Source organism: Giraffa tippelskirchi, chromosome 9 (assembly GCF_054371585.1).
Source record: "Giraffa tippelskirchi isolate mGirTip1 chromosome 9, T2T-mGirTip1v1.2.pri, whole genome shotgun sequence".
NCBI classification, from domain to species: domain Eukaryota; kingdom Metazoa; phylum Chordata; class Mammalia; order Artiodactyla; family Giraffidae; genus Giraffa; species Giraffa tippelskirchi.
Window position 1 is genome coordinate 20,733,924 of NC_137283.1, and position 25,106 is coordinate 20,759,029.

Consider the following 25,106-nt stretch of genomic DNA (forward strand, 5'->3'; position numbering starts at 1 on the left):
GAAACTCCGAAACGAGGCAGGTTCCCACAGCCCGGCCTCCCTAAATCTTCGGAGATGTCGTCTGGAGATCAGTGGTTTCCAAATCAAACTGGAGATCATGTTACTGAGCCTGGTGCTTAAGCCAACCTCGTTGACTGGGATTGGAGGTGGGGGCAGGTGTTGGTAACGCGGGTGCATACACGGTCTGCATACACGGCCGTCCTGCTTTACATCGTCAGGTGGGCTGTGGATCAGCCCCTCTTACATGGAAGGAACACGATCTGAGAAGACCTGGGCTCAGGAGACAATGGAGGAACAGGAGGTCTCCTGGCAAGAACAGATACTCAGACTTCAGGGCGACCTGCACGGTGTGACCAGAGTGATGGGATGAGGGTCTGTGGGAGCCTGGGAGTGACAGCACTCTCTATGTCCTGTGAGACTGGAAGGTATGAGCAGCTGCCCAGGAACAGGATTTCAAGAGCTTGGGCTGCCCTGCCTGGCCATTTCTCCCCATCATTCAAGATCGACTCATGCCTCTCTTTCAGTCAATGACCAGTTGGGAATCAAAATCTATCCCAGCCCTTCTCCATCTCTAACAGAGTGGGTGACCTTGTTCACACCTCTGCACCTGATCAAATGTCAGTTAGCTCCCTGGTGAACCGAGGAGCTCAACCAGACCATTTCCAAGGTTCCTTCCCCTCTGACATTCCACACCGCAAATACCTGAAAAGCTTGTCTTCTAAGGGCTCCAGAGCACAAACTTCTGGTCATGAACAATCGGTTGAGATTATGTGCTCATGCACACTGTCATGGTCAACCAATCAGTGAAATGATGCATTTTATGAGGACAGCCCAGAGACCCCAGACAGCGGGTAAGATTATCCTCTAATACATCTCTATCCTGCAAGTCTCATATGGCCCAAAGGAGTCTGCTAGTCTTTCAAAATCCTTGCTCTGACACTGATACTGTATTTGTGCATCTCCTCATTAGCTGATCAGGACACACCATCCCTTACTGCCTGAAGCCTGCAGGTGCAGGTCTGGGCTCTCTCAGCCCTCAGGAGACAATGCAAGGAACATTAAAAACACGCCTGGGCTCTGGGCTCAGCCAGACATGGACACTGAGAGCTGGACCTCTCTCTGAGTGATGCAACCTGAGTCCTTTCTCAGAATCGTCCCATCAAGAAAACGGAGATGATTTCTTTTCGTGTGTGTGTGTGTGTGTGTGTTTGTGTGTGTGTTTTCAAGTCCAGATTTGGTTGTATTACTCCTCGGTGGAGTTCTGAGGGTAAAGTCCAGACTCCTCCTGCCAATGCCGGAAGGGGTCCTGCAGGCCCTGGGGCTGTCTGTCTTTCCTCTTTGATCCAGTGTTTTCTCACTCCTGCTCACTAAGCCCCACCTCCTCACCTTCACCTCCCACCTGGGGGCCTGGCTGTGCCCCTTCATTCCCATCCTTTGGAAGGTCTGCGCTCAGGTAACACTCTTCAGAACAGGCCGCCCTGACCACCACAATCCACAGCAGGTCCTTCTGCGGTACCGTCTCATGACACCTTCTGGTCGTCCTCACGCCCTCGTCCAAATTTGCAGCGAGTCTCCCTGTGTGGCCTCGCTCGGTGTCTGTCTCCCCGCTGCCTCGGCTGTCACTGGCTTTGAGCACTGAGTGTGGGCCCTGGTATGCTGTAGCTGCTCACCACCTGTTTACCATGCAGACCAACGACCGCACGCCAGCTCCAGCCCAGGGCACCCACTGCGGAGGCCCTCGACGCGAGCCTGGGTCCCAAGTGTACCCGGCCTTTACCTCTATCTGGGCCGTGTGCTTGGCATAAAACTCCAGAGCTTCATCTCCATCCACCTGGCCGCCGGGTTTCAGCATGGTCTGAAGCTCTTTGTTATGTCGAGCCAACTAGAACACAAGTGCAGACAACAGGGGAGTCAGTTCTGTTTGCAACAGCAACACACAGCTGCTCTCTAGCTCTGGGTAGAAAAGACGCATGGGAACAAGCAGCAAGCTGGAGGGCGAAGGGGGGCCCCCTGCACACCACTGAGGCTTGCTCTGCACGGCAGCTATTTTGGGAGCCTGGCAGAGCGGCGTGGAGAGCGCATGTCCACTCAAGGGCCCACTTTGCCCTGGTTTCCTTGGCCAGGCAGGAGGGAGGTGGGGTTTTCTATCCATCCGCACAGAGCCTCCTTTTGGAATGCCCTGAGACCTCTCAGGGGCTACATTATCATTTTTTCTTGAAGCTTAAATCATTTAACTATCAACATGTACTTGCTCATTAAGACTGAGTAAGCTGATTTGGGCATATAATTTTTTTTTAACTTTAAACTTTTTATTTTGTATTGGGGTATAGCCGGTTAACAATACTGTGATAGTTCCACGTGAACGGCGAAGAGATTCAGCCCTATATATAAACATGTATCCATTCTCCCCTAAATCCCCCACCCATCCAGGCTGCCACATAACACCAAGCAGAGTTCCAAGTGCCATAAAGTAGGTACTTGCTGGTTATCCATTTTAAATATAGCAGAGTGCACGTGACCTTCCCAAACTCCCAGGGGCTAAATTAAATGCCAGGAATGGAGGAGACAAAGATCACGGACTTATCAACCTCCAGCCCAACCCCATTATTGTTTTCTATCAAACGCCTCCACCTAAGCGAGGTGGAAGGGACCAGAAGCATCAGCCTGCGCCGAGTTCCCGGCTGCCCACACACCTCAGCCCGCTCCAAGCACGTCAACCTCCAGAAAGAGGAAGTGTCTTCAGAAGCCCAGCCAGTTGGGAAGCAAGTTACGAAACAGGGCATTCTGGTGCCAGGGTAGGAAGTATTACTCCATCCCCCGAAAGGCAAACAAAGACAAGGCAGAGTGACAAGTTCCCAAAGATTTCCTAGTGCGATAGGCCAGGCAGCTGAGGTTTCTTTCTTGAGACGGTTAAGACAGACTCATCAATATTTATGAAAAGACTAAGACTCCTTTCAAGTGTCTGGAGACACAGTCATAAACTATCCAAGTGTCACGGCTCAGTGGGAACGTTTTTAAGAAATGTGGGGGTTTCCGAGGACATGACCCTGCAGGAATGAAACACTGGAAGCAGCCTGGACCTCGCACTCGGGGTCAGGTGGCTGGCGGTGCCCGTGAGCCACGTTACCATGCGCCCAAACCACCTCAGGCTGAATCCCTACAGGAAAAGCAAGTTTAAGGGAGCATGCATGGAATGCTGGCACTGACCGTCGGGCAGGGGGGCCTGGGGAGGGGTCGCACCTGATGAGCTAGGATGTAGATGTTGTGCCCCACGTTTCTGGGGGAGGCGGCTCCGTCCTCACCATTCTCACCATCCTCGAACTCCACTTCACCTTGCATGTAGGCTTTCTTGATCACTTCCACCTGCAAGAAGGGCCACGGCACAGAGACCCCGTCTTAGGAAGAGCCACACGGGACAGGCAAGGACAGCACACGCGGAGTCTCCCCTCCCGGGACAGACACTGCCCAGCAGGCTCAGGTGTGGACACAGCCTTAGAATCCTTCTTAACACAATCACAGGCAGCCCCTGCCAATCAGCCTCCACTGACAGGAGAGGGAAACCCATCCATTCTCCCTAAACCAACAGACATCCTGTGGCTGATCCATGACTGTCTACTTTTTTTTTTTTAACTTTTAATTTTGTATTGGGGCATAGCCAATAAATGGGCTTCTCTGATAGCTCAGTTGGTAAAGAATCCTCCTGCAGTAATGCAGGAGACCCCAGTTCGATTCCTGGATTGGGAAGATCCACTGGAGAAGGGATAGGCTACCCACTCTAGTATTCTTGGGCTGCCCTGGTGGCTCAGCTGGTAAAGAATCTGCCTGCAATGTGGGAGACCTGGATTCGATCCCTGGGTTGGGAAGATCCTCTGGAGAAGGGAAAGGCTACCCACTCCAGTATTCTGGCCTGGAGAATCCCATGGACTGTATAGTCCATGGGGTCGCAAAGAGTCGGACACAACTGAGCGACTTTCATTTTTTTTTTCATAGTCAGTAAACAATGTTGTGATAGTTCCAGGTGGACAGAGAAGGGATTCAGCCATATATACATACATGTATCCATTCTCCCCCACACTCCCTTCCCTTCCAGGCTGCCCTATAACACTGAACGGAGTTCCCTGTTATGACCTTCTACTTTAGAAAGGGACAGTGGCTAAAAAAAAAATGCCCCGAAACGATAACACGATACAAGAGAAGGCTAGAAACCAGTCTTGTCCTATCTCTCCATCTCCTCCTGTCATCTCTCCCCATGCCGTACCTTTGCCATTTCAGGAAAAAAACAGGAAAGAAAACCATTCGCCTTTAGGAATAGCTGATGAAACTATTTTCTGGCTTCAGGTATTTCCCTGTCCCTCACAGCCTATATCACATGAAGAAAAGATCTTTAACAGATGACATCTACCAGCACTTTCTATGAGCTGAGCACTATGCTTAGTATCTTCATTCTTCCAGAACCTTGAAGGCTCATCAATGTTTTATGAGGTGTCAAAGATTCCCCTTGATTATGGATGAGGAAGCAGACTCAGAGAGGCGAAGGGGCATGCCAAAATTCACGCGAGACAGCTGAGCTTTGACCTTGATCTTCTCACGCCCAGAGCATGCTTCCCAGGGCATCCGGGTGCCGGCCTTCCTGCTCCCAGCCGCTGGCCTCAGCTCCCTGGGAGGGGGTAGGGTTGGTTCTGCCCCTTTTTCAGTTCCTCCCAGGAACCCAGCACAACGCCCTGGACAACACAGGGCCCAGTCAACGTTTATCAGATGAACCTCTCAAGAATCAATCATTCAGAGAATAAGAACACAACGCCTTCAAACCCTTAATTTGCACTAAAAATTGATCACTTTCTTCAATAACTCAGAAGGCATTTCCGCCTCCTGCATCACCACGAGGACAATACTGTGAATTACTTCTCACTGTCCGAGATCAAGCACGCAGAGGGCCACACATTTCTGCGCTGATACCAGGTCAGGCCCTGGAAATAACTGTGGAAGACAACGCCCTCACTCTCCGAGCTTGTCTTCCTGTCGGTTCTTTAAAAACAAACCGAACAGACAACGTGTCGCACAGGACGTGGGAGCCTGAACACACAACATGTATGTGTGCACACACGTATGTGCACACGCGCTCCCGACATTAGGGTATCTCTGCTGCACTCCTCAGAACCGCGTTTGTTCCAGGAAGCCTTTGACTCTGCCCTGCGATTCGGGAGTGGTCAGCCACAAGGGGGAGACCTGGAAGCCAGTGGTACCCAGTGGGGCTGCCAAGTCCCCTAGCCAGGATGGGGTGTGTACTTGACTGATGGGAACTGGAGTGGGGTCCCTGCTCCGTCATCCGTCCTCACTCAGGAGTGACAGCTCCCAGTCTCCCCAACCCCCAGCGACAGTTACATAAGCCCTTACGTAAACTGGGAGAGGACTTCCGTCTCAGGCTGAGAACTCACTCCTGGCCTCAGAGATCAAAGTGCTGGGCTTGCTGTGAACTTTATTTAAAGGGACACATAAAGGCACTTCAGCCGGCCCCAAGCTCACACTGGGTCACCGGGCAGCAGAACAGTTTTAGTGCCCTCATTTAGGTCTGTCAGTTACAGTTTATTTGCGTGGGAAAAAGTCCAAATAGAGAATTCCGTCCTCAGTTCGGTTCAGCATCTCTGCCGGTTGCTGTCTCGCAGTCTACAGCCCTGACTCCCGGCCTGGAAGTCACAGCCAGTTGTTAACATCACCCCCCAAAATAAACCAGTGTGTTTTCTTTTTTAAAAGACCCAAAACATCAGCACCACCCTCCCGCCCCACCTCCCCTGGCAAAAAACAAAAAAACAAAAAAACCCCCACTATTCTGTTGCCCAGATTCTCGATACCAAGAAGAGATGTGAATTCTTGATCCCTGGACAAAGCGACAGCAAAGAGCAGTGTGAATGAACGTGTTCCACAAGAGTTTACTGCGTGCGGGCACCGCGCACAGGGCTCTGCAGGAATCATCTGCTTAGTCTTCCTAGCAACCCTCTGGACTAGCTGATACCATTCTCTTCCTTTCAGGGAAGTGGAGCTCTGAGAGTCACCAAGGTGACCCAGAAAAGGGAAGAGCTGTGGATGTGAACTCCAGGCTCCCACAACCCTCCTGGTGCCGCCTTACCCGAGGAACAGTCTGGGGAGGCTTTCCCTGGGGGCTGTGCTGAAGGCAGAGGCCACCTATTTCATACAGGGGTCACCTCCCTGCCCTGGTCAGTGGCCCGAATCAAATGTTCTCTTTGTACTTCTGATTGTTGGCATCATGAAGAAAGCTCAAGGAAGGAGATCCTCTGCCCTGGCACCCACGAAGCTCTGATGCCGCTCAGTGCCACGGCCAGGGGCTCAGTCATCCGACTCACCAGCTCCTTGGGCCTCATGTTGTAGAGGATCCTCTCGGCATTCTCACTGTCATGCCTGCTCTCCATGATGGCCAGGAGCAACTTGGACGCGTTGTTCTAATCGGAGACACAAAGGGAAGAAGAAATGAGGAGGAGTTGCCGGGGGGCGGCTGGCCTGAACCACGGGTGATCAGGGGCTGCATCTGGACAAATGTTCCGCTCCATGGGAGGGCGTGGGTCCGGGGCTGGGTTGGCCCAAAAGTTCGTTTGGGGTTTTTCTTAAGAGTGCACAGACAAACCCAAACTTTTTGGCCAACCCAGTACCTCCAAAACCACCTGCACCAGACTGAGAGGGTGCCACTTACGACCCCAAAAACATGTCCACAGGAACAGATGATGGTCAAAAAGGCAGCTATGCGTTTGGGTACAGTTTACCCTTTGAGTCACTTGGTCCAACTCCTAGTGGACACGGGACAGCTAAACAAGGGAGCTTGGTGGTTCCACTGGGACCCTGAGTTGGTTATCAACACTGTGATTCAGCCTTGCAGGTCAGAGAAGGCTGACAATGTAATTCCTCTCTGACCTAAGGGAGAAGCAAATGGCAACCCACTCCAGTATTCTTGCCTGGAGAATTCCACGGACAGAGGTGCCTGGCGGGCTATGGTCCATGGGATCACAAAGAATCAAACACGACTGAGTGACTAATACTTATACTTCCCTGACCTAAAATAACACTATCAGCTCTTATAGCCTCTAATATTATCATGAGAGTACAGCCAATGCCAGTTAACAAAAGGGACCCAAGCGATCACCGTATGCATATTAAACCATCATTTCCCACTATGTTCAAAGTTTTCACATAACCACTCCCTGCACATCTCAGCTCTTAGGTTCTAGGACTATGACAATCCACATGATTCTTCGCATACTGGACTCGAAGGCTGTTGTTTTGGTGAGAGAGGGCAGTATTATTATTTTTTTTCTCTCCCCAAGCACAGATCACAGCAGTTTCATCAGGTTGTTATGCCGTCAAAAGATGGCTTTTCACAGGGCAGAAATGTCTCTAATAACCTTCAGGTTACTGGACTAGCTGAAAATGCCGCTGAAATGCTGATGAGGAGCACCTGAAAGTCTCAGTTTATTTCAGGCTCTCCTCTTATACATCCTGATAAATGGTAGCCAGGGATATGAGCCTGAATGAGGTGATCCTTTGACAACAGGATTTGTCAAAGGAGTTAAAAATAGCCCAAAGAAACAAATCCACTTAAACGATAGACCCAAACTATCTATTAGCATGGACTCTCAGTTTGAAACATTAAAATAAAATAAAAATAACTGGGTGATTCCTGTGGGCTTCCATGTTACCACCTTCCCTAACAACCTTTCCTCTGGCACCACTGATGCCATAAATACAGATTGGCTTTTCAGCTAAACCCTGTAGTCCAGGCTCTCCCATGACAGTGACAAAGTGCCTGATGCTCCATGCCAGGGTGAAATGGAGGGCAGATCTCAACCTGCCCCAACACAGGAACAGTTAAAAAGGAAATATACTCAGGGAGGCTAACATTTCAAAGCACGCTTTAGACACCAGGCTGGGTTGCAAGTCCAATTCTCAAAAGTAAAACTCTGGACTCAGAGAATCTTTGGAACCCCTAAGACAGGAGTGAGGGGTTTTTTTTTTGTTCTTTTGTTTCTACTTTATTTTTAATTAATTTTCTTGTACATTCAAGGAATCAACATCAGGAGTAGTCAATCAGCTTCTGAAATATTCAACAAGCTGGCTTGTAAACCCAGTGGCTTAAGTATCTTGAAGCGACTGCTTTCTCCCCATACAACTATTTTGGTATCAGAGGGGGTGAGCATGTCAAAGGTGCTTCTACATCAGTCATCTGTTTGTACAGGATGCAAAGAAACTCATCAGAGGCCGGGAGGCACAATACTGGCCAGTTTAACTTTCCTTACGTTAACCCAGCATTGATGAACCTCCCTTCTGCTAAATCAACCATGAAACAGAAAAAGGTGTTCCCTGATACTATCAACATACAACATTTTTTTTTTTTTGTCCTTGATAGTTTTAGTGGTACTATTCTTCAACTGGCCCTTTTCCTCAATGTGGGGAGGGGAAATGAGAGACCACAGAGAGAATGGAGTTTCCACTGTTCCTCTGTCTGCACCTTTCAGAATCAGGTTGTTAGTTCTCAGAGTCTGTTTGAATTTGCTTCTTAGCTTTGGGTGATGAGTTCCCATTCCATGTGACCTTTGAGTTGAAAAACTGATATCCTCTCCCAAGACCTTATTTGGAAGGGAAAAACCGAAGGTCTGCCTTTTTCTCAGAACTTGCAACATGGATCATTCATGGAGTTTAAGACAACTGTCTTCAGGATTTAGTTTCACAGCAGTGACCACATCACTTGCACAGGCCACACACGACAAGGTTTCCAAATGCTACTGTTTTTTGGCTTTCAATTCCTACTTGCCTTCAGTTCTAACACAAGGTCCATCCTCTTCTTTCCCAGAGGGTTGATGTCATTGAGGATCAGGGCTGTGATGATGTCAATGCCATTGGATTCATGGGTGGCTATGCAGTTCTGAGAAAAGAGGCACATGCAGATATTGACACAAAGGCTGGTCATATATCAGACGTCAAAGGCCAACAGGCTGAACTGCTATTTCAACACAAGGTTTGCCACTCCCAGTTATGTCTCAAGGGGAGGGCAGCAAATTTTCCGTGAGAAAGTGGTAAAAATAAAAGACAGATGAAAATCTCTAGTTTCAGAATTAACAGTAAACAGTAGGAAAGTCCCCAAGCACTGTAACTGATAAATTGGCCGCATCTAATCCAAACAACACAGTGGGCTTTTGTTCTTAAGGGAAAATATGGTGTGTGACTGATTCTGGGTTCTGAGCACCGGTTTCCCCTCGAAAGGTGTGTTCCATTCTCTCTACATCACTCGGTTTTCGTATTGCACACTTTTGCTTCAGGCTCGAGATTGGAAAGCAAGTTTTAATTCACGGAATATCAGAATTAATCACCTTCCCCCAGGTAAGATCCCCATTTGCAGCAGAATTCATAGCAGTATGCTCCTTTGCACAGACCTCAGTTTGGCAGAAAAGCCAACTTGAGGTTACAAGGAAATTCACTTAGATAAAACCTCTCCCCCCAAGGCTGTTATAATTTTTTTTGTTGTTTGTTTCTTTTCACTTTAACTCAGACTATACCATCTCAAACCTGGAGAGGAAAGTGGATCTAACAAAATGCTAGCCTCATAGTCATGGACAACTATGATCAGATTCTCAATATACAGTAAGTGGTCCCTCTCGTAAGACAGCCTTCTCTTCGGAGCCAAGGTTCTGGCCTTGGTTCCCAAGTAACATGGCATGTCAGACCTGCCCTGGCCACTGGGTTTAGTATGGGCTATTTTCAGCACTGGCCTACCCCCTCCAACTAGGACACAGCTAGAATTTGAGTTAAAAACCATACTCATTCTAGCATCAGTGCAAAACCTCACAAAATCTATAGGATGTCAAGGATAAGCGATGACTCTACTCAAGACACTACTGGGTTCCACTCCAAAAATATACTTCTTGAGAGGCACCAATGGGTCTTGAGCTTCCCTGGTGGCTCAGTGGTAAAGAATCCACCTGCCAATGCAGGAGACATGGGTTCAATCCCTGATCCAGGAAGATCCCACATGCTGCGGGGCAACTGGGCCCATGTGCCACAACTGCTGAGCCTGTGCTCTTGAGCCTGGGAGTTGCAAATACTGACCCTACATATCTAGAGCCTGTGCGCCACAACACGAGAAGCTGCTGCAGTGAGAAGCCTACGCACTGCAACCAGAGAGGAGTCCCCACTCACAGCACCCAGGGAAAGGCCAATGCAGCAATGAAGACCCAGCACAACCGAAGGTATATGAATAAACAAAAATTATTTTTAAAAAAGACTAACGGGTCTTTCTCTTCTCTGAATGTCCACTGTATGTTTTTCTCATATGATTTTCAAATGGTCTCATGTCCAGGAAGGCTCTACTCTCTAGTTAAGTTGAAACCTCCTTCCGTGAGGTGGTCCCTTTTTGCGTCTTCCCTAATATTTGAAATAGAGCCCAATCTTTTGGTCTTATTCATTTACCTCCAACTTTACCATGTATTCCCAGCAAAGTTAAGAGCTGGGCCATTCAAACCAAATCAAGCTGGACACAGACCGCTAATGCCTGCGATCAGGTCACATCCTGAAACATAATAAATTCCAGTGGCTCCTTCCTCACTACTGGACAGAGGCCTCTGGTTCTCCTGGCTCCCAAGGTCTCCAAAGACGCTATATGACTTCTGAACTAGTCCATGTCATCAAGGCTTCAAAATGATACACTTTTTTTCTTTTTCCCCACTCCCTCAAAGAAAAATGGAATTACCTGATTCTCATGGCAAGGTCCTTGACAGTATTCAGTCAGACTTTCCAGGGTTTGGTTGATGAGGGCCACATTCTTTTCGTTGATATAGAGTCCCAGGAGACCAAGACCCCCGGTGGTGCTTCCACAAATACAGTCCAGGAACTGCAGCGTCTCGCACACCAAATTGTAGTTGGTCTTGTTGTTTTGGCAACGGAGGAAGTTCTGCAATTGGAGAGTCACCGGGTTTGGGGAGCAGAGGCAAAGAGAGAGGGAAACGAACGATCATTTAGCCATTTTGATCATGTGTAGTCGGTTGGTGCACAGGATTGCGTTGGTGAGAACAGAAGAGTCAGCCCCCATGATGGTCAGCCATGGATGTGGCCTTGGCAACAGCCACAAACACTTGGCTTTTGTATGGGATGCAGTGGAGAAGAGCTCCTCTTTGACAACCCACTTCAGACTCCGAGACCCTTCTTTCTCATTTCTCTCCTTCCCGCTCCAGCCCACCTCCCCGCCCACCACATGTTAAGTTCAGAGTCTTCTGACATTTCCAAGGACAGTGGTTTTATTGAAAAGATGATGGTGTGGTCTGGATGCTGAATGCCCAGTGTGTAGTACTGAGGGTAAATCATCACAGCATAAAGTGTCACAGGAGGGCTGACGCCCACGGCCATGGTGGGGATCTGGATTACCTTGCCGGGTCACTTCCATTATTAAAGGAAGGAACAAAAGTGAATAAATGTGTGTATGCTTGTGGGCGCGTACCCGAGTATGTATTCTCAAGGTAAACTTACAATGTTAACAAAAGACTTAAGAGCAGATACTTTCTGAACAAAGTAAACCAAGGCACATTCAACCACCTCATAATACAGTGTCTATTTTCATGCACAGATTTTCTGGTCATAGACTCCAGTAATCTCTTCTTAAAAAGAAGCAAAGATTAACTACAAATACTTTTGAGCATAGTTATAAAAGTTACATATGTTTGCTGTAGAAAATCAGAAAATTATCTTTTTGGATTATCTTTCCAAAAAGATAATTAAAAGATAAAATGAATGTAACTTTTGATCCGGTAATTCCACTTCTATTACTGTTCACAAAGTACATATTGGATTTTCGCTATAGCACTGTTTGAGACAGACAAGAACTGGAAACAACCTAAGGCTCATCAGTTGGGACACAAACAAATGATAGTTCATCAACATTCTTTAATATTATCAGTTGGAAACACTGAGCCAGATCTGTATGTATCAATAGGGAAAGATCTCTAGGATATACTGTTAAGAAAACAAAAAGGGCAAATAGCAGATTAACAGGGATCCAATGCTCCCATCTAAATATACAGGAAAAGGACAGGAAGGATCCAGTTCAAAACAACAGCAGTTCTTTCCGAGTAGAGAAGTGGGAATGGGAAGAGGGACCTTTTTTAAAAAAAAAAACAAACCTAACACCTATTTTCATTTAAACCTTCATAGAAAGAACATATTCATATATTCCTTGTATAATTAAAACATTTATAAATGCACAGATTAAAAACTGGTAATCAAGTTTAATGCTTGACTTGTCAACAAGCTAACCACCCCTCACTGTCACCCCAACCCCAATTAAGCTCAGTCCCTTATGCTTAAGCCTTTCTGACGAGTCTAAAAATTGAGCAATCATTCAGGTCTGGGTGGGAGGTGGGGGAAGGACAGATGTTTGAGGACCACATGTGCTTGCGTGTGACTACTTTTCTAAGGACCACAGGAAGCCAGAGGAGGGTTCCACAGCCATTTCTTGCTCCAGTCCCTCAAAGAAGATTTTACCTACCAACAGCCTGGCTGAACCCCATGCCATGCAATGAAGGGGTGGAGGAATACTCAGGAAGAGGACAGGGGAGGACCAGACTGTCCTAGGCTCAAATGCACAGCATGGCTCTTGAGGTCCAATTTCCTCCCCAACTCCTGTGTCATCATTCCTGCCATGCCCCTACCTCTGCTCCGTGACATCATCTCTCCCACCAGGCTCTTCTCTGTCTGGCAGCAATGCACTTCTTTCTGCTCTTCAAGCACCCTTCATTCTCTCATTTCTGGGGCTTCAGCCACACTGTTTCCTCTGTCTGTCACTTTCTCCCTGTCTCCACTCTGATTAACTTCTCTTCCTTCAGGATGGGGTCTCAAGTTACTTCTTTCGGGAAGCCCTCCATCCTGACTCCAATGAGATCAGAGCACCTTCACTGCCAACAGGCAACTAGCTCAGGGACTGTCTTGGGCCGGGGGCTTCACAAACACTGGCTGCAAATCTGAATTAAGCTGAATGAATGGAAGAAAGAGGACTTGGGGAGTCACTAAGGCTGACAGGCTTCAGACTCTCCAGGAAGGACAGTGAGCGGCCCTTTCTTGAAAGCCTCTCCCATTTCTCATGATCTTTATAGCATGTCCACCCAGAATTTCTCCCTCCTAATTCATATCCATTTTCTCTTATTCTCTACAAAAACAGAGGTTTTTTGCTGTGCCACTTGCTTTAAGGCCCATGGGAACTCCTTCCATGCTTAAGGAATACAGTTTACCCTTAGCACATAACACTCACCCCACCTTGCCTAGGCTAGAAAAATCCTGTTATTTTTGTGGTCTTCCTTGGAGTGCCAGGGGCCAAGTCAGGATGGGAAGATGAAGGAAATCAAAGACTTTAAGTCTGGGCTTAAACAGACCTCAGTGGACAGAAATCAGGACCTGCATTCCTTAACCCAGATCAAAGGCAAAGCCAGCCTCTCAGGGGAAGGTTCAAAAGCAACGGAAAAATGGTTCAAAAACAGTCCTTCCCATCAAGGTTCTTGCTACTGTGAACAAAGCTTGCTTACGGCAGCAACTGCTTGTTCGGCAAAGTCAAGTTCGGTGGCTTTATCTCTAGTGAATATTTATCAACAGGAGAGTAAAGGTTATAAACATGACAAGAAACTCTGGGCAACTTCAAAAGGCCAGAATCCCTCCCTCTCTGGGCTTATCTGCACTTCCTTCTACCAGAGAGCTGGGCCCTCTTTCCTCATCAAAATGTCTTCTCCCTCGGATCCAAGAGGAAACCCTGACCCAGAGATTCACCATCGGATCTAGAAAACTGCCAAGAGCATGGCATTCAGAGCTGCTGAATCCCACTGAAAACTATCACTTTGAGAGCGATTCCTACAAGCATCTTCTTGTCAGAGCGATTTTATTAACTAGCTCAGGGTGTCTGACTTAGTGGGAGTCTATAAAGATGAGTGCAACCTTCATCCTTCTAAACCCTTGGGCCAGACTGCTGGTTTGCCAGCTGGGCCCCGCAAAACCCTGGGGGACCCCAGGAATGCCCCGCGTCTCAGAGCTCTTATAGATGAGAAAGGAAAGTTCTAGCACTCTGTAGTTTCTATTATGAACAAAGCAGCCTTGCTTTCATCTGCTTTACCTTGTACCTTCTGAACTGTTCAAACAAAGAATTCTGCAGCCTTAAACAGTTTAAAACTACTGGCGTTATGGTACCCTCAAAGGTTAAATTGCTAAGTTGTTTTTTTTTTTAATACATTATACTGTACACTCCTCCCCACAATACCACTGTTTCCAGCAGAACAGTATATTGGAGAATGGAGTTTTGGAAGGACTCATGACAAGGTGCTTCTGCCCATGGGGGTCTTGGAGAATTAATTCAGAGTTTTGCTAAGAGCTAAAGAAGCTGAGTGTCGAAGAATTGATACTTTTAAACTGTGGTGCTGGAGAAGACGCTTGAGAGTCCCTTGGACAGCAAGAAGATCAAACCAGTCAATGCTAAAGGAAATCAACCTTGAATATTGATTGGAAGGACTGATGCTGAGGCTGAAGCTCCAATACTTTGGCTGCCTGATGCAAAGAACTGACTCATTGGAAAAGACCCTAATGCTGGGAATGATTAAGGGCAGAAGGAAAAGGGGGCGACAGAAGATGAGATGGTTGGATAGCACCATTGACTCAATGGATATCAGTTTGAGCAAACTCTGGGTGATGGTGGAGGATAGGGAAGCCTGGCGTGCTGCAGGCTCAGTCATGTCAGCCACGACTGAACAACAATAAGGTACAAAACAACAACTGTGAGGACATCCCCACAAGAAAGGGTGAACTCATACAACGAGGGCCTCCCTCTGCTTCCTCAGTGAAGATGAGAGTTCAAGGGGGCGGAGGGGAGGAAGAACAGATCCATGAAACCAGAGCTACACTCAGGGAACTAGCACCTTGGGACTGTCCCTCTGACATTCATGGACGGGACTCTACCCAAGGTGGGTTTTTGTGTCTGGTTAGTTCAGAACTCAGCAGACATCAGCTTCCCTGAGAAGCTTTCCTAGACCTGGCTCACTGTGTTGGTTCTCCTGCTCTGAATCCACAAAACCCCTAAGATGGCATGACAACAGCCCTCAGCATGCTGCGTGGCCATCTCCCTCTTACCACGGGCTCCTGCTTTGTAGGGGGAAGGGTGAGGTCTCCATCGCCCTGGCTCAGGGCACAGAGCAGGTCCTCGCCGAGGTGAGGAAATCAATACACACAGGCAAAGTCTTAATCTACTTTTCCTTCGGAGCCTGAGGTTGGTGGCGACCAGTGACTCTGGAACAGGCTAACAGTACAGGGCAATGGCCACCAAGTTCAGCCTAGCAATCACCCCAGCAAGCAGGGCAGGGCCCCCATTCACAAACACGCCACAGTGGAGCCGAAGGCTTTGTTTTCCTACTGGTGGGACAGCCGGGTTTCCCACGGTGTCACTCCCATTCCCTTGGCCTGTCTCCTCCATGATGGATGGTGTAGATATGGAAGGTGGAGCGGATACAGTCTGCCTTCAAACAGAGAAATGCCAGCCAAGGAGACAAGTCACCAGACCCTGACCTCTGGGTCATGAGAGCTCTGTCCGCCCACAGAGTTCAGCATGCAGGCGTCAGGCCAGTGCATCGAGGGCTGACGTGTCCTATGTCCAAAGTAGGAATGTCTGAGCCACAAGCAAGGAAAAGAAGACTGACCGCCAAGATTTCACACTCAGCCGTGGACAGGGATGAAGCTGAGGATGTCAGTGGAGGAGACGAGCAGGCGTCAAAGTCGAGAGCGAGCCTGAAGTCACTGCCTGGCTGACAGAAACCCCTTCATTTTGAAGTACAGGCCAGACTTGGCAGGCTGATGACCTTGGATCTGAATGATTTTTCAAAGCCCTGGCTCTTCAGACCCATTGGATTGAAAAATCAGTACAGATGGTATTAATACTGCAGACTTCATCCAGTACCATCTCACTGTTCTTACTGTTTCACAATTAAATTCATTACTCATCTTAGCTAGATAGAGAGTCTGCAGCAGGTTTTAAGGGCGAGCCATTTCGAGCTGTGGCACCAAATGGTCTGGCCACAGCTAACATATGAAAAGTCATCAAACCACCTGGAGGGTCAAGTCAACAATGCAACATTTCAAGGCTACACCTTCCCCTTGCTATGTTGGGACTACAATTATTACTTCTTTTTTATTTTTTTTGATGTGGACTATTTTTTAAGTTTTTACTGAATTTGTTACAATACTGCTTCTGTTTTATGTTTTGGTTTTCTGGCCACGAGGCATGTGGGATCTTAACTTCCTGACCAGGGATCAAACATACACCCCCAGCAACGAAGTGAAGTCTTAACCACTGGACCACCACTGAAGTTCCTATTTTCTTTTCAAACCATCGTGATTCAAATAAAACTACACCACTGCTAATCTATTTACTTTAGGAGGAAACATTCTATCTTAGAGGAGTTCAGGCACACTCTTTCGGTTCAGCTTCATCCCTCTTAGGCAGAGAGGAGTATTTTCCCTAACAATCAGCAGCAGAACCAGGTAATGGCCAAGGAGCCAGGCTCCAGCACGCTTCTGGGGAGTGATGGCTTCTACAGATCTGCGTCCACTCAGAACAAAGAGTGCATCTCTGGAATCCATCCTTGGCCCTTCCTGAAAAGCCTTTGCTGTTGGAGAAACTCTGCAAGGAAGAAAACAGCCTCTATCTTAATGTGGTGGTGTACAGCACAAACTCTACCCACCAGACTGCCTGGGCTCAAATGTGAGCTCTGCATACCCTAAATGAGTCCTGTGCACCTCAGTTTCATCTATAAAACAAGTGTAATAATACAGGAGACACTCAGCATCCAGAATCATCTAAGTGCCCAATAAGTCTTGGCCACAACAACAAAAAGTGAACAAAGGATTTCTGGAATCATCAGTTCAACAAATACTTTTGAACATTTATGGGAGTCCCTTGAACAGCAAGGAGATCAAACCAGTCAATTCTAAAGGAAATCAACCCTGAATATTCACTGGAAGGACTGATATTGAAGCTGAAACTCCAATAGTTGGCCACCTCAGGCAAACAGCTGACTCACTGGAAAATATCCTGATGCTGGGAAAGATTGAGGGCAAGAGGAGAAAGAGGTGACAGAGGATGAGATGGCTGGATGGCATCACCAACTCAATGGACATGAGTTTGAGCAAGCTCCAGGAGGTAGTGAAGGACAGGGATGCCTGGCTTGCTGCAGTCCATGGGGTCACAGAGTCGGACACGACTCAGCAACTGAACAACAAATGTAAAATACCAGAAGACCACTTCATTCATTCAACCAAGACATATTGATTAGAACTTTCCATGTACCAGATTCTGTAAGTCTAGTGTATTTAATCACCTACCCCACCACCAAGTCAAGATTTACCTGTGCACCTAAACATCAAAAAGCGGAAGGCTACCAGAGAGACACAGGCACACGCACGCACGCACACACACACACATCACAAATATATATATGGAGCAGTGGCGACAACACAGGTGAGCATGAGATTTTGTTCCAGAGGAGACAGTGGGAAAGAGGAGACAGAGAAACACTTCAGAGGTCAAGAACAGTCTGGGCCCTCAGTTGGAGGAGATTGGCTGAAGGGAGGGGAGCCCACAAGTCACAGAGAAGCTGGGCGGAGCTGTGAGGGGCTTGGACTCCCCGTCCCCACCTCACTTCTGCCCCGCCCCCGCCCCGCCCTCACCTGGAGGTCCCGGTTGTGGTTTTCGCAGAGCAGCTGCAGGAAGCGGAGGATGGGCTGCATGATGGTGATGACTGCGCTCATCTCCAGGTCGTCCTTGTTCTTGTCCGCCGCGGCCTGGGCGCCCTCCCCAGACTGGTAGTGGTCGTCGGGGTCAGCCTCCCTCCTGAAGGTGGTGAAGGCTTTCCGGGTGGCGGCAGAGGCCTCCAGGAGCTGATCCCGCACTTCTTCTGTAATCTGTGTCGCAGGCTCTTTGGCTAGAAGGCAAACGTGAGATGGTCAATGCTGCTGAATCCTCTGGAACGCTATTCTCCACGCCAGAGACGATGTTCAGAGAGACCTAAGTTCTGGGATCACCAGAGAGCCCCTCAAGGTTGGCAAAACGCTCCAAGATGCCACCATCTTCTCTCAGCCCTTAGAATTAAAACTGAGTCGGGCTCTGCCAGCTCACTTGTGGCTCTAAGGCGTCACCTCATCTTGCTCTCATTTAGAGGAAAAGTAGTAGAGGTTCTGCCAACTTCACACACCTATGACTCTGGGCCTCAGCTTCCTCATCTGTAAAATGGGGAGAACATCACTGAAGTCTTTCTCTGAAAGGGTTCCCGAGAGGGTCAACATAAGCTAAGCAAACGGTAATTACTGTTACTGTGTCACAACTGATGGAACCCTTTATGGAGCCCCAGGGCACCGTGATCAAGCACTTGATGTGTATTAATTACCTCGCTGAATTCTCACACTAACCCTGTAAGGTAACCAGGCACCAGAGTTAGGAGCATCAGACTCTGTTGCCGGACTGCCTGGGTTCAGATCCTGACTCTGGTATACTTACTAGTTCCATGTTCTTAACAAGTTAATTACCATTCTGATGCCTCAGTTTCCTGGTCTGTAAAATGGATATAAAATAATTTATTTTACAGTGTTGACTTGAGTTCTAAATGAAGTAACACATGTAAAGGACTTTGGACACTGCCTGGTTCGTAGGAAGTACTCAGTAAATGTAAGCCTTCCTTCTTTTTCCTCTGTTTATCCCCATTCTAGACCAGTGGTTACCAACTAGGGGTGATTTTGACCACATTTCCACCCAGGGGATGACAGGAAATATCTGGAGAGATTTCAAGTTGGAGATGGGCTACTGGTACCTACAGGCTTCCCAGGTGGTGCTAGTGGTAAAGAACCCACCTGCCAAAGCAGGAGACATAAGAGATGCAGTTTTGATCTCTGGGTCAGGAAGATCCCCTGGAGGAGGGCATGGCAACGCACTCTAGTATTCTTGCCTGGAGAATCTCATGGACAGAGGAACCTATCGAGCTACAGTCCGTGGAGTCACAAAGAGTTGGACATGACTGAAGCAACTTAGCATACACACAGTGGCATCTACTGGGTCAAAGCCATATATGCTGGTACACAGCCTGAAATGCACAGGACAGCCCTGACAGCAATGGACTGTCCAGATGTCCCATGTGCTGTGGCTGCGAAACCCAGCTCTAAACTTAAAAAAATAAGGCTCAGACCTGCTCAAGGCCATCTGACTCTAGCACTTTTGAGTCTACCCACTCCCCAGTATTACTTCTCTTCAAGGAAGGTAATAGATAAAAAGCTTCATGAACTTTCAAATATTTTAGAAAATAAGGGAGGATTAGATAATGCCTTTTGTTTTAAAGTATCTTCCTCAACTTTCTCAGACATTAAATGAAAATTACAGGAAAAGATTATCAGTGGATTTCCTGCCAATAAAACCCTGAGTTTGCCCAAGAAAGTATTAGTTTATTAAACATTAGGAGTTTCCCAAGCAGCAGGAATTCAGTTCAGGTCACACGTTGTTGCTGTTGTTTAGTCACTAAGTCGTGTCCGACTCTTTGCAACCCCACGGACTGTAGCCCGCCAGGCTCTTCTGTCCATGGGATTTCCCAGGCAAGAATACTGGAGTGGGTTGCCATGCCCTCCTCCAGGGGATCTTCCCGACACAGGGATCAAAACTGAGTCTCCTGCCTTGCAGGCAGATTCTTTTCTCACTGAGCCACTCTTCCAGGTTACACAGGAAGAGTTTTCTCGCCATCAGACTGGTTTTATTCTTCTGAAAGCCCCAGTCAGAATTCACCTGGGAGTCTAGAAGTCACGTAAAAATGAAAGGAAAACTAGGGCTCCTCCCATGCTCACAATCTAGCTGACTGCAGAGCTGCGAGCAGGGGAGTGCTTACCTTTTCTCCGTGACGGGGCATCCCTGTCCACCTCGTCATCCTTCTTTTTATTTCCTAAGTCACTGGTGTTCACGGTCACTGTTGCCTTGATTTCCTGCTGGGCCACCTTCATTCGGTCATAGAAAACCTTGAAGAATTTCTCTGACTTCTTGTCTTCTGTCAACCGGCAGAAAAAGGAGTGCTGCCGAGGAAAAGCCACGTTTTTTTTCTATCACTGTGACACACCAGTTACTGAATCCCACTCAGGACACAAAAACCTCTCTCAGCTGGGACCGAGGTTCAACACTGTTTCATCCACTGTCATTCACTCGATTCGACAGCCTGAGTTTGTCTGCAAGGACCTTTGAGAGAAAACTGTCATCCCTTGGCTGAAGAAGTTATACCAGCCTGGGAAGCCTGCTAGGGGGTGGTGGGCAGATTTTAGCTAACTAAGCACAACTCCCAACACACACAGATATCAACTCCAGTAACAATGAAAGCAGAATGTAGTTTTGGTAATTGTTGCACGGCCAGTTGTGTTTAAGGACATCTATGAACCCTCCTCTTTGCAAACCCCTATGAATATATACAGGTAAGTAAGACATGTGACCCGCCCCTCTAGGGCTCCACACCAGGTTACAATGACATGCCTGTAAGGAAGACTGAAACGTGTAAAAGTGCTCCAGAAGCTACAAAGACAATTATATTATAGATGTTCAGAGCTGGCAAGGATGACATAGGTCTGGAGTGATCCCAAGATCTTCATGGAAAAGGTGGTTTTCAAATGAGGTCTTAAAGAGCAGGTAGAGATGAACAAGCTTACAATTAACAGGTAGTTCGCCTCTTGGATACGCACTTGTTGTTTTGGACCCACTGCAAGCAATAGTATACATTGTTGATGTGAAAACACAATATGGTGTCTCAACTTCGTTTATGAGCATTCTCTTTTCACCCCTTTGCAAATACCACGCTGTTGTGGATTATTTACATAAAAATACAATACGGTCAATTTCCAGAGGAATAAAACAAAGCTCCAAACAATGTATTTGCTTCTCCGGGTTGGAGCTTTCTGCCAATTTCACTTCCTCCCCCATCTGGAAAGATGGCACTTCCCTACAGAAGGTAACCCTAAGCTTGCAATCCCAGAAAAAACCAAACTCTTACCAGCCTCACCAAGCCCCTCGACTCCTCCACCTCTCACCCCCGCACACTCTGAGCTTGACTGAGCAGCCCGCCACCCCCCTCCCAAAAGCCACTGTTTCCATCTGCCGACACGCAACTTCAGTCACTGTGACCCCTCTTCCAGCCACTAGTCCACATGTGACACTGACAAATGTCCATGTCACTTGCCCACAAAACTCTTCTCAATCCTGCCCTTTCTTCTCCCTCTCCCTGTTCTTTACCTCTGGTTGTTTCTTACGTACAACACAGGACACAGCCCTCCTACCTGTGCTCCCTGGTCTTAACATCTTCTCTTCAGCCACTCCCAAATGCCAGCTTACAGCTCCCTGCCTGCCTCCTGCTTGGCCTAATCCTTCTGTGTGTTATTCTCTATCACTCCCACTCTTTGAACCCAGCTCTAGGCTTTCATGTGCTCCACTGCCGTGTGTGTGTGTGTGTGGCGTGCACACATGCGCGTGCATGCTTAGTCGCGTCCAACTCTTTGAGACCCCCATGGACTGTGGCCCACCAGGTTCCTATGTCCATGGGGATTCTCCAGGCAAGAATACTGGAGTGGGTTGCTATGCCCTCATCCAGGGGATCTTCCCAACCCAGGGATCGAACCCAGGTCCCCTACGTTGCAGGCAGATTCTTGACCAACTGAGCCACCAGGTAAGCCCATGAATACTGGAGTAGGTAGCCTATCCCTTCTCCAGGGGATCACCCCCACCCAGGAATCGAACTGGGGTCTCCTGCATTGCAGATGGATTCTTTACCGGCTGAGCTACCAGGGAAGCCCTCCACTGCCCTTTACTTTCTTTTAGGTTTCTCTTTTGCCCATCCATCCAACCAGTATTCCATCCATCCATCCATCCGCCCACCCACGATTTACTGCACACCTGTCATGAGTTGGGCACTATGCCTGTTAGAGGAGAAACAACAATGAACAAAAAGGAGTCTGTGCCCCATGAAACTGGTAGCTTGGTAAGGAAAACATACGTTCACTCTGGAAAATTGCTCACACATGAAAAAGCAAGTTCTACTTGTTCACTTCTTTGAGAGCCGATGTGTCTGCAGACAAACAAAAGGAGACGTGTGGGGGACTAAGACCTCAACCGACAGCCACCCAAACACAATGATGACATTTTCCTCCCAGAGACGTCACACAACATCTCAGCCACAGGTGTCACGGGGAGACTCTGCGGGAAGGTGGCTGCTTGGGGCCGTGAACTTCAGTTGCTGCCCCATTCATCTTCCCACGGTATGGAGGCAACTTAAAAAATATCCGTGGGCCATCTGGTCATTCAAGAAAACAAATGCACTTTAAGTAAGTAAGTGAATAGCTAAAGCCCACAGTCGGTCATCTGTAAGAGTGTAACAGTGCACACCCAATGCCTGCTACAAACACAGTGCTTCATATCCAGCCAGATGTCCCTGGATCGGGTCAGGGCAAGGAGGCCTCTCGTGAAATGAGACGAGGGCAAGGTACGGAGGATTACACACTTCTATATATGTTTCTGCAATGGCCAGTGGATTTATTTTGCATTATTTATAACAGTCCTCAGTCCCTCAAGGATATGACGCTGCTTTGTAAACAAAATGTGGTCAGTGAAATGGTAAAGGGGACAGTGGGGTACGGTGACACAAGTAAGCACAGAAAACTGATATCAAACAAGGATGGTGCTAGAAGATGCGAGAGGAGATCCAGCTGATTCTTGGGTACTGGACATCAAAAAACTGAAAAGACAGGCAAACCCCATCATGCCTTGTAGCAAGAACTGAGAGGAGAGAGATTACACCAGTGCCTCAAAGGAAGGAAACATATCTTAACGGAGGGTTAGTAGGGCAGGCTTTCCAGTTGGACCTCCTGGCTTTGAGGCTGGGGTCCCTTACCCACCGGCTCTGGGACCCTGAGCAAATTACTCAACCTCTCTGAACCCACGCGGAAAGGCTGCTGAGGTGCACACCAAGCGCTTAGCACAGTGGCCACAGAATGAGTTGGTTCTGTACCACCACTGAGTGACTACCACGTGAAAAACCCACAGCAAAGGCATCACCTGAGGGGCTCAGATGCTCAGAGTCAGAGAGACCCGGCCTCGGCTCCACCACTCACGAGCTGGTGTCACCTTGGAAAGTGATGACGTCTCTGAAACGCAAACTTCTCATCTACAAAATGGGCATCGTAACAGGGTGCGCCCTTCACGAATGGTTATGAAGACCCAGCGAGCTAATCACACTGACGCTCCCGATGGCTGAGCTGGTGAGGTGCTGGGAGCATGTGTGAACCTTCGTGCCCATCACCGAACACCCGCCACCGCCCCGCTCCGGTGAAGAAGTTGTTACTATCACTTCTTTTGGAAATCTTTAGGAGCTGCTTTTGGGTCTTTGAGATAACGTGCCTCCTGTGGGGAGCACCCCTGAGATGCCGGCGCTGTGACAAATGGCATCTTCCCAGGATGCCGGGGCCCCGGGGGCGGCAGAACAGCAAGGGGAGGACAGCGGAGAAGTTCCAGGTCTCTCGAGGGGGAAGCTCAGCAGACGTGTTGGAAGGAGAGGACCTCGTACAGGAGAAGTGAAAACCACGGCTTGCAGAGGAGCTAAGAGCTTCACCCCTTGCCTCCCTGGGGTAGGCTGTGCCTGGTGTCACCCAGAGGCGGTGAGCCCAGGTCCCGCACAGAGTTCACAGACCTGCTGCTTCCACCTCCTTCGGTCACAAGAGCCTCACAGGGCCTGGGAGGGGAAGGGGGCGCCCTCCTCTGGACCATTTTTCCAGAAGCAGGTGGGACCTCGGACCAGAGCAGGCAGGGACTGGCTCCCAACCCCTCAGGCTCTTCATGGCTACCTGTCCACCGCCCTCCTCGAATGCGTTTCAATGAATTGCTCTCCCCTCCCTCACTGTTCCCCAAACCTAGAGCCAAGAGTCACGGAGAGATGGTTTCACTTCTCCAAACTTCACTGCACTCCACCCAGCAGGTTTGAGGTAACCCTTCCAAATAAAACTAGTGTAGTACATGAGTCGTCAGTAACAGAAAGCAAAACTGGCTGCCTCTGGGCAGGGGGGTGGGTGGTGAATGGGAAGTGACCAAAAGGGAAACAAGAGAACTTTCTGGAGTGAAGACAATGTCTTGATTGGGATGGAGGTCGCACAGGTGTGGCAGATAGAAGAAGGCCCCCCGGCCCTGAAAAGATGTCCAGACTCTCATCTGTGGGATTAATAAATATGCCAGCTTACCTGGCAAAGGAGAAGGAAGTTGCAGATGGAATTAAGGTTCCTAATAAGCTGATCTTAAATTTGGGAGAGGATTCTGGATTACTCAGAAGGGCTCATGTCATCACAAGGGTGCTTAAAAGTACAAGAGGAGGGGTACTCCTTTGGTGGTCCAGTGGTTAAAGACTCTGCACTTCCAATGCAGGAGGCACGGGTTTGATCCCTGGTTGGGGAACTAAGATCCCACAAGCTGTGTGGTGTAGCCAAAAAAGAAAAAAAAAAAATGTAGAGGAGGAGGGTGGAGTGATGCAGTATGAGAAGGACTCCACTCAGCACGTTTTGAAATCTGAAGATGGGGAAGGGGCCACAGGCTGCGGGTGGCCTCTAGAAACTGGAAAAGGCAGGAAAACAAATTCCCTCCCCCCATCTCTCCTGCTAACACCTTGATCTAGTCTGGTGAAGACTCATGTTGAACTTGTAAGATAAAATATCTGGCTGTCTAAAGCCACTAAGATTTTAGTAATTTATTATTCTTAGTAATTTATTGTTAAAAGTAATTTTAGTAATTAGTAAGATTTAGAAATTTTAGTAATTTAGTAAGATTTTAGTAATTTGTTACAGCAGCCACACAAAACAGATATGACCAAATCTGATGGTATTTGTCCAATCTGATCAAACTCTACACTTAAAAATCTATGCATATGATTGTATGTAAGTCATATCACAATGAAAAGAGAGAAGGAAAAAGCAACTGCTTTGCTTCCAGAAGGCTAGAGAACTTGGTCAAGGTGATCCAGACCGGGGGCCACCCTCAGAGGCTACCT

At 48.1% G+C, this 25,106-nt stretch overlaps 1 protein-coding gene across 3 annotated transcripts in view; it reads right to left on the minus strand.

Annotated features, from left to right (window-relative positions):
* Nucleotides 1-25,106, minus strand: part of ITPR1 (inositol 1,4,5-trisphosphate receptor type 1) — a 324,295-nt gene that overhangs the window by 61,087 nt on the left and 238,102 nt on the right. For all 3 annotated transcript variants that reach the window (XM_081528188.1, XM_081528187.1, XM_081528186.1), the window contains 7 exons: nt 19,935-20,115; nt 17,740-17,993; nt 10,748-10,948; nt 8,816-8,926; nt 6,360-6,455; nt 3,241-3,363; nt 1,778-1,882 (listed from right to left, as the gene is read on the minus strand). In XM_081528188.1, the coding sequence (XP_081384314.1) occupies nt 1,778-1,882; nt 3,241-3,363; nt 6,360-6,455; nt 8,816-8,926; nt 10,748-10,948; nt 17,740-17,993; nt 19,935-20,115 (1,071 nt within the window). The remainder of the gene's footprint in view (nt 1-1,777; nt 1,883-3,240; nt 3,364-6,359; nt 6,456-8,815; nt 8,927-10,747; nt 10,949-17,739; nt 17,994-19,934; nt 20,116-25,106) is intronic.